At 53.1% G+C, this 13322-nt stretch overlaps 1 protein-coding gene across 1 annotated transcript in view; it reads left to right on the top strand.

The window, feature by feature from the left end:
- The window catches only part of LOC144940784 (dual specificity mitogen-activated protein kinase kinase 6-like), a 53994-nt gene extending 46469 nt beyond the window's left edge, over window positions 1–7525 (top strand). The window contains 9 exon segments of the mRNA XM_078867186.1: window positions 385–501; window positions 1340–1391; window positions 1833–1960; window positions 4034–4111; window positions 5496–5510; window positions 5512–5636; window positions 6122–6170; window positions 7225–7263; window positions 7266–7525. Of these exon segments, the coding sequence (XP_078723312.1) occupies window positions 385–501; window positions 1340–1391; window positions 1833–1960; window positions 4034–4111; window positions 5496–5510; window positions 5512–5636; window positions 6122–6170; window positions 7225–7263; window positions 7266–7316 (654 nt within the window). The 3' untranslated portion in view covers window positions 7317–7525.
- Window positions 7526–13322: the final 5797 nt, after the last annotated feature.

Genomic DNA, 13322 nt, shown 5'->3' with positions numbered 1-13322 from the left:
GCCCTCGTTGTAGGAATGTGGAATTCCCACCGCTTTCTTGCCACCAATAAAACGGCTCGCACGTCCGTGCGTGGCCGCGAAGGGGGTGCCGCGAGCGGCAGTACGGTGGTCAGCACACTGCGAGACAAACCCGGTTCCCTAAGTTCTATTCCCGGTCACGGCTATGTGAACCGGTCCTCCCTTAGGTCGGCTCAGCCTTAAATGAGTACCAGCTGCGGCGGTGTGTAAACATCAGCAATGGGGAGACAAAGGTGGGCAGGTATGGTGCTGGCTACACCTGCGCCCTTTGAGGGTTATTGCCTGCCTTGATAGGTGCTCACGAACGGCACTTGCCTCGACATTGTTTGGCTATACGGGTGACCATTGTCATCGTGGGGCTTGCAGGGCGACGTGTGGATCTGCATGGAGCTGCTGGACACGTCTCTGGACAAGTTCTACAAGAAGGTGATCGAGAAGAAGCAGACGATCCCCGAGGACATCCTGGGCAAAATCTCCGTCTCCGTACGTCTCCCGTGTCCTCACCTCGCCCGTTCGCAGCCTCTGATCGTCATCGCCACGCTTGCTTGCACGCTCGCTCACTCTAGATGGACGTGAATGTTAACGATTTCGTGTTTGATAGAGCCGCCCTCCTATGTGGCGCCAAAGTGGCGAGATGTTAAATAACCATACCACGCCACGCCACGTCACATGTACCACTGCGGCGAGATGTTAACTACTTCGCCTGGTATACAAGAGGTCATGGGTTCGATCCCGACCCTGATGCCTGCTGTATATTTGGAGTTTGCATGTCTCTCTCCCCGTTGGTCACGTGGATTTTTCTCCGGGTCCTCCGGTTTCTCCCTCCACATTTAGAGTCAACGTGCAATTAGAGTATTTGGCTGCTATACATTTCCACGCGATAAGCCACTTCGTTGAGCTATCATTTGTGAAAGCCAGGCTGCTTCTGAAAGAGAGCTGCATAGCTCCGTGAGGCCTTACCTCGTAAAATAAAAATAAAATAGAATAGGATGTGTTGTGGCGTCTCTCATCTCAACACGTTTGAAAGGGCACCCCCGCTGGCAGCTGCCCCTGTGGGCACAAGGTGATTCGGCACCTCCGGCAACTTGTTGTCCTGCAATCGGGCATTCGTGTCCGCTGCCAGTAAGGGGAGCAATGATTTGCTCCGTATTATCCCAATTTACTAACCCGTGGTTAATTCAACTTGGTGGCACTGATTTTGTCAACGGCATACTGTGCAATCTACAATGCTGAGCCGGTTTAGCAAGCGGGCGTACGTGAAGTTAAATATTGCACTGTAATGAGTGAAACAATGTTCCTCTTACGTGTGCCCTCTCAACAGATCGTCAAGGCTTTGGAGCACTTGCACAGGAAGCTGTCCGTGATTCACAGAGGTAAGGGATTGTGTTGTTGTCGAGCTCCTCCACACACAGCTGCTTGCTCGCCCATCGTCCACCATCGTGGACTGTAATTGTTGGCGGTGACTAGGAGATGTCAACTACCATGCCTGATGTGCAGGAAGTCGTGGGTTCGGTCCCGATCCGGATGCCTGCTGTATATTTGGAGTTTGCGTCTCTCTCTCTCTCTCTCCCGTGGTCGCGTGGATTTTTCTCCGGGCCCTTCGATTTTTCCCTCCAATTTATAATCAACATGCATTTGGCTGCTATGCATTTACACGCGATAAACCACTTAGTTGAGCTATAATTTGCGGCCAGGTCGCTTCTGAAAAAAAAGAGATGAAAATAGCTCGGTGGGGCCTTACCTGATAAATTCACAAGTAGTTTCTAGCTTAATAATTTGTTTCCCAATCCCCGCCCGCTTGATTTCCCCACTAGATGTGAAACCTTCAAACGTGCTCATCAACACGCAGGGTCACGTGAAGATGTGCGACTTCGGGATCAGTGGCTACCTGGTCGACTCCGTGGCCAAGACGATGGATGCCGGTTGCAAGCCCTACATGGCAGTAAGTATGTGTGCATGTCGGATGTATGTTGTACGTATGCATTTTGACCGAATGCCTCGTTTGCCGTTTTGTCTCCCCGATTTTATGTTTGCGAACAAATGCGATGCGCATCGCTGTACTCAAATGAAGACGCGCTCCTTCCACGTGTAATTAAAGCAATAAGTTGGGGGATGTGCGTCTTATATAATTATTATCTGGCATAGGTGTGTGGGTGAATGCGCGTGCACACGCCAGATTTATGTACAGAAGCTGTATTGACGCCCCCCGGGGCGCAAGTTTAGTCTGGGGTGCGTCTTACTCCCCGGAGCGTCTCGTAATCCAGAGGATGTGATGGTAAATCATTAGAAAGCATCGCCCCCACCCCCTCCACGTGTTGTCCTGGCGGACGTGAGCGAACACTTGACCCCCCTTGCAGGCTTTGCTCCTGCGCAGAGCAGGCAGAGCTATTGGTGGTTGCAGGTTGGGTGGCGCCCTCTGCTGCGCGTTTTGGTGTGCTCGTCACCGCTCGATGGGTTTAATAATGATCATCACCGCGCTGCAATCGCCCCGCGGACGCTTTCGCCCGACCTCGTCCAATCTCCGGAGCGTTTTTAAATCCTTTATATTAAGTTTGCTTGCGTGCTTGCTTGCTTGCGTGCTTGCTTGCTTGCTTACGACCGTGCAAATCTTTCGGTCGTTTTTTAACCCACTTCCCGTGATCCAATCGAGCTGACATTTTCCACACAGACTCGTTGTGCGAGACAATTAATGTTCGTGAAAAAAAATTCCCAAAATGTTACACTTTTTAGGCAAAAAAAAAATATTTTACATATATTCAAATAGAACTCATTCATGGCTTTGGCTGAACGTCACATTGTAAGAGCCCAGAGCGTAACCCCTCCACAGGCCGTGGCGGAGTAGCGCAGTTGGTAGCGCCCTCGCTTCCCATGCCAAAGGTCGCGGGATCATATCCCCGCATCCTTCACAGTCGAATATATTTTTAAATCCTTTATATTAAGTTCGCTGCCACGCATATAAAGGATTTATAGTGAAAAACTTTGTTTTTACGGGTTATACTTATTTGTTTTAAGCCTGGTTAGCGCTTCAGTGGGCGAGCACGTGTACAGATCACGTGTCGTAGTCGCGGGGCTGCGGGATGTCCCTACTGGACGTCTCTGACAAAAAGAGCTTCATAGCTCATCGGATTCCTGGAGTATAAATAAATATTCTGATTCTGAACACGGAGGCAATGGGGCTCTGTCCACAACAAACTTTGGACATTATCTCCTTTTCGGTTTGGGTTTTCTCCGGCTACTAAAAACATTTCTGGCACAACACTCATGAATCGTATTGGACAAACAACCCAATATATCAGGGCCATCCCATGAGCGAGTATTTTTGATCTGTAAATAACTGCTATTACAGTATCATCATTACTCTTACATTGCCAGCAGCATGGTACTTTACGGCACTTAACAATACATCTAGGTTATTTGATCTTTAGAATTTGACCTATTTTTTTCTGCACGTGAAAGCTCTGCCTATTGTTATTTTGTGGCGGTGACGTGTCATGTGTGTTGTCATATTGTTGGGAGGCGTAATTTCAAAATCTACCGTGCTTTATTCAACCAGGTAAGAGACGGCAAACATCTTGATAATTGGTTCTTTACCCTTCTATCTGGCAACAAAACTGGCACCTTTTTACAAGGAGTCATGTTTGCATAGACCGCAATACCTGCAGTCATAATACAAACAAAAGAACATAACTCTGATAATGTGCACTGTCCTTAAAGTTGATTGATCCACACCCGAGACAGCTTTCCTTAGAGCCTAGTCTCATATGGGTTGGACCAGATGACGCCAAAAGGCGCACAACTCAAAGACAATGCACCATCAGAGTATGAGAGCTCGGGGCAAGCATTTACACTATGGGAACCTCATTTGCCAGTAAAAATATGATAATTGGTTCTTTACCCTTCTATCTGGCAACCAATTATCATATTTTTACTGGCAAATGAGGTTCCCATAGTGGCAAACATCGTATTAGCAAATGAACCGCTGTGTGCCTTTTGCTGTCTCTCTTCTTGTCTACAGCCGGAGAGGATCAACCCTGACTTGAGCCAGAAAGGTTATAATGTCAAGTCAGACATTTGGAGTCTGGGCATCACCATGGTAAGCGGAATGCACGAATGAAGTTTATTACGTACCAAAGGAGAAAGAGGTGGCTTCAGGTTTAGGAGACGTAGGGAGAGAGGCAGGAAGAAGCTATGTACGTGTGTTGAGCTTCTTTTGCACCGTACGTAGCTAACCGTGGATACTCGGAGGTGGGGGGGGGGGGGAAGGATTCCACCTGAAGACGGAAGCTTGTGTTGCCTCCGAAACGTCGTGATTTTTTATTTTACTTTTATTAATTTTAATTATATTTTTTACCTACGTGACTTTACCGAAAAAACCTAAGAGTATGAATCCTTGCAGTCACGAAAGCTTCAAATCTAGAAGTAACAAAATAAGCACGAAGAGCTACAATCGGAGGTGCCAAGCGAGACGCAGGGAGACAGACAAAGGGGGGGGGGGGCGGGGGTGGGGGTGGGGGTGGGGGGGGTTTCTGAGACCCCCCCCCCACACCGTGATGCCGAGGCGGCTGTGTGGGACGTTTCCCCGAAGGGAGTTTGGGCGAGTCCCAAAATTAGACCGACAGCTCACAGGACAGACGGGCCCCCCCCCCATCCCCCCAGGCAGCACAGACAAGAGCCCAGATAGTAGAAGGATGCGTCTTGCATTTCGCGACGGCTGCAGTGTGTGGACTGGAACTCGGGTTTTTTTTTTGTAATCGGGGCTTTACCCGTAGCGCCGTGCGTCGGTCGCAGCGACGCGGGCCCACGCGGCGCCCGGGCGGCGGTCGCGGCAGTGGGTCGCCTGCACCGAGAAAACCACAACGCGGTCCGCCCTCGCTGAGCCCAGGAGCCAGTGACGGCTCGGGCCGCTCGGCCTGAACCTGGCGGTCCGATTGTAGAGCGGAGGGAGGGAGGGAGGAAAGGGAGGGAGAGAGGGGAGGGAGGTAGGAGAGGGAGGAGAGGGAGGCAGGAAATGGAGGGAGGAACGGAGGAGAGGGAGGGAGGAGGGGGAGGGAGGATGTGAGGCAGGAGAGGAAGAGAGGGGGGAGAGGGAGGGAGGAACGGAGGAGAGGGAGAGAGGAGAGGGGAGAGGGAGGATGTGAGGCAGGAGAGGGAGGGAGGAGGAGAGGGAGAGAGAAACGGAGGATAGGGACGAGAGGAGAGGGAGGGAGGAATGGAGGCAGAGGAGAGGGGGGAGGGGGGAGAGGGAGGGAGGGAGGGAGGGAGGAAAGGGAGGGAGAGAAGGGGAGGGAGGCAGGAGAGGGAGGAGAGGCGAGGGAGGAACGGAGGAAAGGGAGGGAGGGGGGGGGGAGGAAGGAGAGGGGAGGATGTGAGGCAGGAGAGGAAGGGAGGGATGGGGAGAGAGAGGGAGGGAGGAACGGAGGCGAGGAGCGAGGAGGGCGTGGTGTGGTGAAGCGAGCGAAGCGTGCTTGCCGTGGCAGATCGAACTGGCCATCCGTCAAGTTCCCGTACGAGTCGTGGGGGACGCCCTTCCAGCAGCTCAAGCAGGTGGTGGACGAGCCGTCGCCGCAGCTGCCCGCCGACCGTTTCTCCCCGGAGTTCGTGCAGTTCGCCGCGCATTGGTACATCCGCGCACGCACGCGCCACCTGCTACACGTTCTTGTGTTGACGTTAACACGACTGATGCCGTCGTCCAGGCCAATCGGGCGAGGCTTTTGAGTGCACCGAACCAAACACTGAAGGGACTCTACAGCACCTAAATGTGGCTTCCTGGCCGGAAATCTGAGAGAAAACAGCGTTGATGTTGTTGCCTTAGAGGAGGAGACTCATTGTATGTTAATGACATCTTGTTTGTATGACACTCATTGTATATTAATGACATCTTGTTTGTATGACACTCATTGTATGTTAAACGGTATCTTGTTTGTCTGACACTGCATGTTGGAAGTTAGCAGCGCAGAGCGTGCTTTTATTATTTTTTAAACGATATGGCCGGTCTCGAACGACGCATAAACTTTTTTACGTTAACAATTTACGACGGTGCGTTGTGGATATCTAACTTAAAGTTCAATGTTTGTTTCCCGTTTTTTTTAAATTTTTATTTCAGCCTGAAGAAGAACCCCAGAGGACAGGCCAACTGTACCGCCGAGCTGATGGTAAATGCGAACATTCTGATCCTCTGGCCCACTGGCCCACATACATGAATCAGAAACTTTATTCATACTGGAGGAATCCGATGATCTATAACGCTGTTTTTCATAGGCGTGGATTTTACCCAGAGTCCTCTCGGGTTTTTCCGTGCATTTGGCTGCTAGAAATGTCGACGTGACGATAAGCCACTTCGTTGAGCTGTCATTTGTGGCCTGGTTGCTTCTGAATAAGAGCTACATAGCACTAGTGGGCCTAACCTGCTCAAATGAAAAGAATACACGTAGTTTAGTTTGTATTGTAAACCAACCTTGGTGGACATTGCTCATAGTGGACACTGCCCGTAGTGGACACTGGTAGCATTTGCCACCCAATGTGGGTACCGACCTCTAACCCCTTGGCTTGGCTCTTTGCTTTAATCGTTGGTGGGCAACCTCACCCAGCAGGGCGGTCCCCCCCCCCTGCACTTCCCAGGGATGAGCGTGCAACCGTGCAACGCCTCTTGTGTGCGGTAGAGGTCGCAACGCGCACGGCAGATCGGACGTTGGAAGGCACAGCAATGCGGGCTGGCGCCCGGGGATCTCTGGCCTCGTGGCATGCCGCGTGTCTGCTGGCCATGATGTCATCGACGTCCTGTCGCCCAGCTATTGTCGTTCAAGCTTTTACACAAGCCTCGGGCTTCTTCGGGCCCAAGCTACGAATGTAATTTCGGGACGAGTTGGGGAGCGACTGTGTGGGTCGCCGTTGGCCCGCGGGAATCGTTAGTTGCAAGGGTCCTCGTATACTTAGGCACGTGCGGTGGTGAGATGTTAACTCGCTCGCCTGTTATGCAGGAGGTCGTGGGTTCGATCCTGACCCTGAGTGACGCCCGTATATTTGGAGTTTGCATGTTTTCTTCTCTCTCTCTCCCCGTGGAGAAGACTGAGGAGAGAGACAAAGTATACAGGCGTTATCAGGGTCGGGATCGAACCGACGAACCCACGAGCGCCTGTATACTAGGCGAGGTGGTTAACATCTCGCCACCGCGGCGCTCCTCCTCCCTCCCCCCCTTGTGTGTTTCAGGAGCACCCGTTTTTCAAGATGCACGACACCAAGGAGAACGTGACGTGGCCACGTTTGTGAAGCAGATTCTGGTGGAGTCGCCGTCGCAGTGAAGGGGGGAGAGAGAGCCCCGCATGACCTCGACCTCGACGGAAACACAACCCCCCCCCCACACACACCGCCCTCACCCCCGCAGGAGGGGTGCGACATCTGCAGGATTTTAAAAAAATTAGTTTTTTCTAAGCAAGTGTACAAAACTGTAACCTGTTCAAATACCAATCGGCCCTCTCAAACGGCTGCTCGGACGAAAAGCAAAGAGATATATGTAAGTGGCGGTGAGCAAAAAGGATGTTTTGCTTTGCGGCGGGAGTTCGAAGCCTGCGACGTTTTTTGTGAGTGATCCTTCAGCGGAGTTCCTCTCCGTGATCCTCAAATCCTCAAGCGCGCCCCTCCCGCGTGCCGGCCAGCACACACCGCACGCTGCACGCCACCGTTCCGGTGCCGTGGAGCGGGGTTGCGATTTTGTTGGTTGCTGCTGCTGCTGTTGTTGGTTGGTTGGTTCTCGAGAATCCTTAAAGTTTCCGGCAAGCGCGACAGTGTCCCCCCACTCGCGAGAACACGGGCTGCTGCAAGGGGGGTCAGTCGTGCTTCACAGCGGGTTGCAACGAGCAGCGACGGTTGTTTTACGGCCCGTTTAAATCTACCGCGTCGGCAGCCCGCGTCTAAAACGGGGTGCAGTCAAATCCGTTGTTGTTAGTTGTTGTCGTCGTTGTTTTGCATTACTTACAAAGTGCGTTCGGTTGTTTGTTGTTTGTGTTTTCTTGTGTATCGACCTCGCCCTAAAACGCGACTCGGCGTAGTGCGGTTAAGATGAGTCCCTTCTTTAAAGGCGTGGGGGGGGAGGCGGGGGCAGGGGAGGCGGGGCAGGGGGAGGCATCGAGCGGAGGGTTGTTAACAAAACGACGGTGATGGTTGCCGTCTGCCCGTCCCTTGGAACCTCCAAAGATTCGTGGTCCTGCGGGACCTATCGGGGTCTTGCAGCAGTTTCTGAGGCCTTCACACTCGTCAGCATTTACACCACGATCAGTCGCGGGGCAGGCGGGGGTGGGGCCCGGGGGGGAAACGATATGAAGCAGAATGATCCGTGATGGTGATGATGATGTTTGTTGATTTGTGAGTGGCTGTGCGTTGGTGTGTGCATCGATGGACAGTTTTAGTCAAATTGTTTATTTTCGTGTCTTAAGCAACTTTTAATAAGTATTACATGGTTGTTATAGTGTACGTATTTTTTGTGTGTTTGATGGTGGATTTGATTTGGTTTACTTCGTGTGTTGCCTGAGTGCGTAGTGAGCAAGCCCCTTCACCACCCACCATTTATAGAAATGAGGCACAGTATACTCGACTTTTGTTTTACAAAGGACCCTGTAAATGTCACGCTTCTGTTGAATGTGTTTGCGGGTGAAGAGCTTAAAACAACATTCATGGCTTGGCATTTGGTGGAATTAAGGGCCGGATCGAGTGGTCACTCGGAGGCTTCTTTGACGTGTTTTCGATCTGATTTAAATTCTGGTCACTCAGGGGCTGACTACACGAGGCCACCGCCTTTAGTACTGTGTGGTTTGAAAGCCACTGACGATGTTTCTGTACATATGTTTGAACATTTTTTTTCGCACCGCACACAGCCAACCTGTGTGCGAAATCGCAGGTGCGGGGCGAAGGACAACAAACTGAACACACAAAAAAAACAGTTCTAAAGAAACGGGTTTTCAATTTGGATTTAACAGTGCATAGCTCCAGTGGCTTCCTGATATCGGAAGGAAGAGGCGTTCCAGACGGCCGCACAGGCGCATCTGAAAGCGCCGCGCGATGTGGTGGTCGTCTGTTTGACGGTTAGCCAGGAAAGCCGAGAAAGCCGCCGCCCCCGCTGCTGATGCTGCTGCTGCTGCTAGGATGACCGGAGTTTTGCGCGATGGTTTCATGTTCCCGCGACGGTGCACGGACGCGGTGAAACTCTGAATTCCTTTCGCTTCCGCGTGCTCCCGGCGCGCTGTTCCCTCCTCGCGGGACTTTCTGGGAACACGCGGTCACAGTGGCGAAAATTCTAAAGGAGGAGGAGGAGAAAAAAAAGAGAGCGGCAGCCGCCGAGATATAAACGGCGCGTCCGTTGAATTAACAAAAACAATCTCTTCACGGTGCACTCAAATGCTTTAATACCGCTCAAGATCACGCTCTTTGATTTATTATAAAGAGGGCCGGCACAACGTTGCGTGTACTGGGGGGAGGGGGGGGGCTTGCATTCGTCTTGTCGGAACGAGTTCATCAGGTCAGGACGTAGTCTTACCGGCTAAGATTCTGGGCCTCGGCTGCGGCAGAGGCAAAGCGAAAGACGGTTTTTATTTTATTTAATGAAGCAAAGTGCCTTTTTTGTTATAGTTCATCCTCACCATATCCACATATCGCAACAGACAATCATGCGATTTACTTGTTGTTGTTTGTTTTTCATCGAGGGGGCGGCTCCAAGGCCCCTCTCTTCCAGGGCCTGGCCTGTTTCACGATCAAGCCCGGACATGGGCCTTGCAAGTGATTACACTCTCAGAAGCCATGTTGTCAAATCTGGTTTTTTCTCTCTTCGTATCAACAACTCGGCTCACGAAGATTCTCATCGCGCGTACTCCACCTACGGTTGCCATCCCAGTTTTTTTGTTTGTTTATTTAGCGCCTTGATTGAAGACTGGTTTTATTTCATTGATTGAGTAGTGCCTTTTAAGTCGGCCTCGATGGTGGCTAGTGTGCAGAATTTAGCTTTCGCCCCCTCCTTTCCCGCCTCGACGTTTGCAGTCCGAGATGCGGCGAACGGCGTCGCTTCCCTCTCGCGTCTCCCAGCTCTGCTTCAGTTACAACCAAAACAAAAAAAACACTTTCTTCATTCGCTGCCAGAGAATGTTTCGCCTTTGTAATTTGGGCGTGGGACTTGACGTTCTGCTGTCATTCCGGGGGGGGGCAGGGAGCAGGGAGGGGGTAGTGGATGCTGCAGGGTATTTAACATCCATGTTGTCATTTGGAACAATCTGATCGGCGTGTTATCACTGTGTGGCGGTGGCGGATGTTTCAACTTGAACGGTCATCCCCATGCACAGAGACGTGCTCTCAGGGAGGAGCGAACAGTGACCACTAGGCCGTCCGGCATTGGAATTCACTTCCACTTCGAGCTCTCCTCCAGCCAGTGATTTCTCTCTCTTTCTTGCCACCGCTTCGCTTTTCTTCCCTCTGTCCCTCTGCGTTCAGCCGCACACTCTCGCAGTGACCTGCAAGCATGCTCCGCCGAGCTCGCAATGGCAAGAAAATAGCTCCGTGCTGAAAACTAGTCGGCCTCATTCGTGTGCGTAACGTACGGGTGTATTTTTAATCTTCTTTCGCACCGTACGTAGTCAACCGTGCTGATCGGAGGTGCGGTGGAAGGACAACAAACTAAAGAAATGAGTTTTCAGTCTAGATTTTAAAGTGCATTAGCTCCAATGTCTCCCTAATATCGGAGGGAATAGCGTTCCAGACGGCCGCAGAAGCGCACGTGCAAGCGTGTGATGCGGTGACCATCTTTGTTCAATGGTTAGCCTTGACGAGATCAGCAAGGTGTACTGCCATAGTGGCAGTACAAAGATAAAGGTGCAGCCCCTGCAATTGCCTGCTCTACGCCACTGGCAATGGAAGGGCCTCCGCTCGGAAGGATCTCGAGGCTATTCGGCCACACGTTGTGGAAGAGGTGGCAGAGTTACCCACACTTTACCCCACCACACGCCACCTGCCGATCCTACCGACTGGTGTGCCACCAGTTGTGCCGCTGGCTTGGGCAGAGGTGGCGGGTGACGTTTTTAAATCCTTTATATTAAGTTTCACTTGCTTGCTTGCTTGCGCGCTTACGACCGTGCAAATCTTTCGGTCGTTTTTGAACCCACTTCCCGTGATCCAATGGAGCTGACATTTTGCACACAGACTCGTTGTGCGTGACAATTTATTTTCGTGAAAATGTTTTTCCTAAATTTTCCACTTTTTAGGAAAAATTTTTTTCATATTTAATTTAAAATACCAATGTGATAGAAATGAAACTCTTACTCGAGAAAAACAGAAATGAATAATAAAATAAAACCGATGCCACGCATATAAAGGATTTATAGTGAAAAACTTTGTTTTTACGGGTTAATTTTTTTCCTGAAACTCGCTCCATTGCCTCGCCAGCACGTGGCATCGAAGCGGGATTTCAAGTCCAGCACGCTGACCTTGATTTCACGGGCGAGTCGGCCCCACCAATTTCGCCTGTAAATGGTGCGGCGTCCCTTCCGTCTCCTGTTTCCTCAAGAACGCATATTCTTTGCCTCGTCTATATCTGTCCCGCCGTTGTAAAACCAAAATGCCGAGCAAAAAGCGCACGTGGCGAGGGGAGCGGAGCATCGTTTGCGCCAAACGTGTAACGTCGCTCTCTCCAGAATCAAGTCTTACCTTTGTAAGCATATTTATTCCCTTTGTTTCAGATGGTGTTTATTTATTATCAGTGCCATCGACGTCGCTGTCAGATCGAGTGTGGGGTTTTGTTGTTGTTGTTGCTGTTGTTGTTGTAAAGAGAATAATAATGTTGCGTCTTTCAAGAGCTCTGGTGACCGCGCCAACCGTGGGATACGAAAGAGCGGCGTTAAAAAAAAAAGTCACGAGCATATTTATTTGCATAGACGTACTTTATTTGCTGTCTAACTTGGAAGTTAACCCGAGGTTGTTTTTTTTGCCTCCCCCCCCCCTGGTTTTTCTTTTTCTCAGCTCAGAATTGATGCAATTGTATTTAAAAGCTTAAACAAAACAAAACGAAAAAAGAAAGATGGGAAGCATCATTATAAACGCGCTTTTTCTTTTCGCGTGCAACGTAATCCACCGCTCGGAGTAATACACGACGCGTTTGTGAAAATGCGGCAAATATATGCAATACCTGGGGCAGGCGGTATGGTGAAGCGGGGGGGGGGGGGGGTTTGGGGGGGCAGGGGGGAGGGGTGGGCATTCTTCAGCAATACTTGAAAAAGGGGGGGGAGGGAGTGCGACTGGTGTCAGGGTCGTGTCACAACTGGGTGTTACGGACGCGCGCGTGCGTTCCCCCCCCCCATGATCCCACGTGCGCGTGCGTTCCCCCCCCCCCCCCCCCCCCATGATCCCACGCGCGTGCGTCCCCCCCCCATGATCCCACGCGCGTGCGTCCCCCCCCCCCCATGATCCCACGCGCGCGCGTCCCCACCCCCCCCCCATGATCCCACGCGCGTGCGTCCCCCCCCCCCCCATGATCCCACGCGCGTGCGTCCCCCCCCCCCCATGATCCCACGCGCGCGCGTCCCCACCCCCCCCCCATGATCCCACGCGCGTGCGTCCCCCCCCCCCCCCCATGATCCCACGTGCGCGTGCGTTCCCCCCCCCCCCCATGATCCCACGCGCGTGCGTCCCCCCCCCCCCATGATCCCACGCGCGTGCGTCCCCCCCCCCCCATGATCCCACGCGCGTGCGTCCCCCCCCCCCATGATCCCACGCGCGTGCGTCCCCCCCCCCCCATGATCCCACGTGCGCGTGCGTTCCCCCCCCCCCCATGATCCCACGCGCGTGCGTCCCCCCCCCCCATGATCCCACGCGCGCGCGTCCCCACCCCCCCCCATGATCCCACGCGCGTGCGTCCCCCCCCCCCCCCCATGATCCCACGCGCGTGCGTCCCCCCCCCCCCATGATCCCACGTGCGCGTGCGTTCCCCCCCCCCCCCCCATGATCCCACGCGCGTGCGTCCCCCCCCCCCCATGATCCCACGCGCGTGCGTCCCCCCCCCCCCCATGATCCTACGCGCGCGTGCGCCCCCCCCCCCATGATCCCACGCGCGTGCGTCCCCCCCCCCCCATGATCCCACGCGCGTGCGTCCCCCCCCCCCATGATCCCACGCGCGCGCGTCCCCACCCCCCCCCCCCCCCATGATCCACGCGCGTGCGTCCCCCCCCCCCCATGATCCCACGCGCGTGCGTCCCCCCCCCCCCCCCATGATCCCACGTGCGCGTGCGTTCCCCCCCCCCCCATGATCCCACGCGCGTGCGTCCCCCCCCCCCATG

This window comes from Lampetra fluviatilis, chromosome 23, assembly GCF_964198595.1.
Source record: "Lampetra fluviatilis chromosome 23, kcLamFluv1.1, whole genome shotgun sequence".
Taxonomy (NCBI): domain Eukaryota; kingdom Metazoa; phylum Chordata; class Hyperoartia; order Petromyzontiformes; family Petromyzontidae; genus Lampetra; species Lampetra fluviatilis.
Note: the sequence above shows the minus strand (reverse complement) of the source record. Positions and strands in the feature narration are given on the sequence as shown.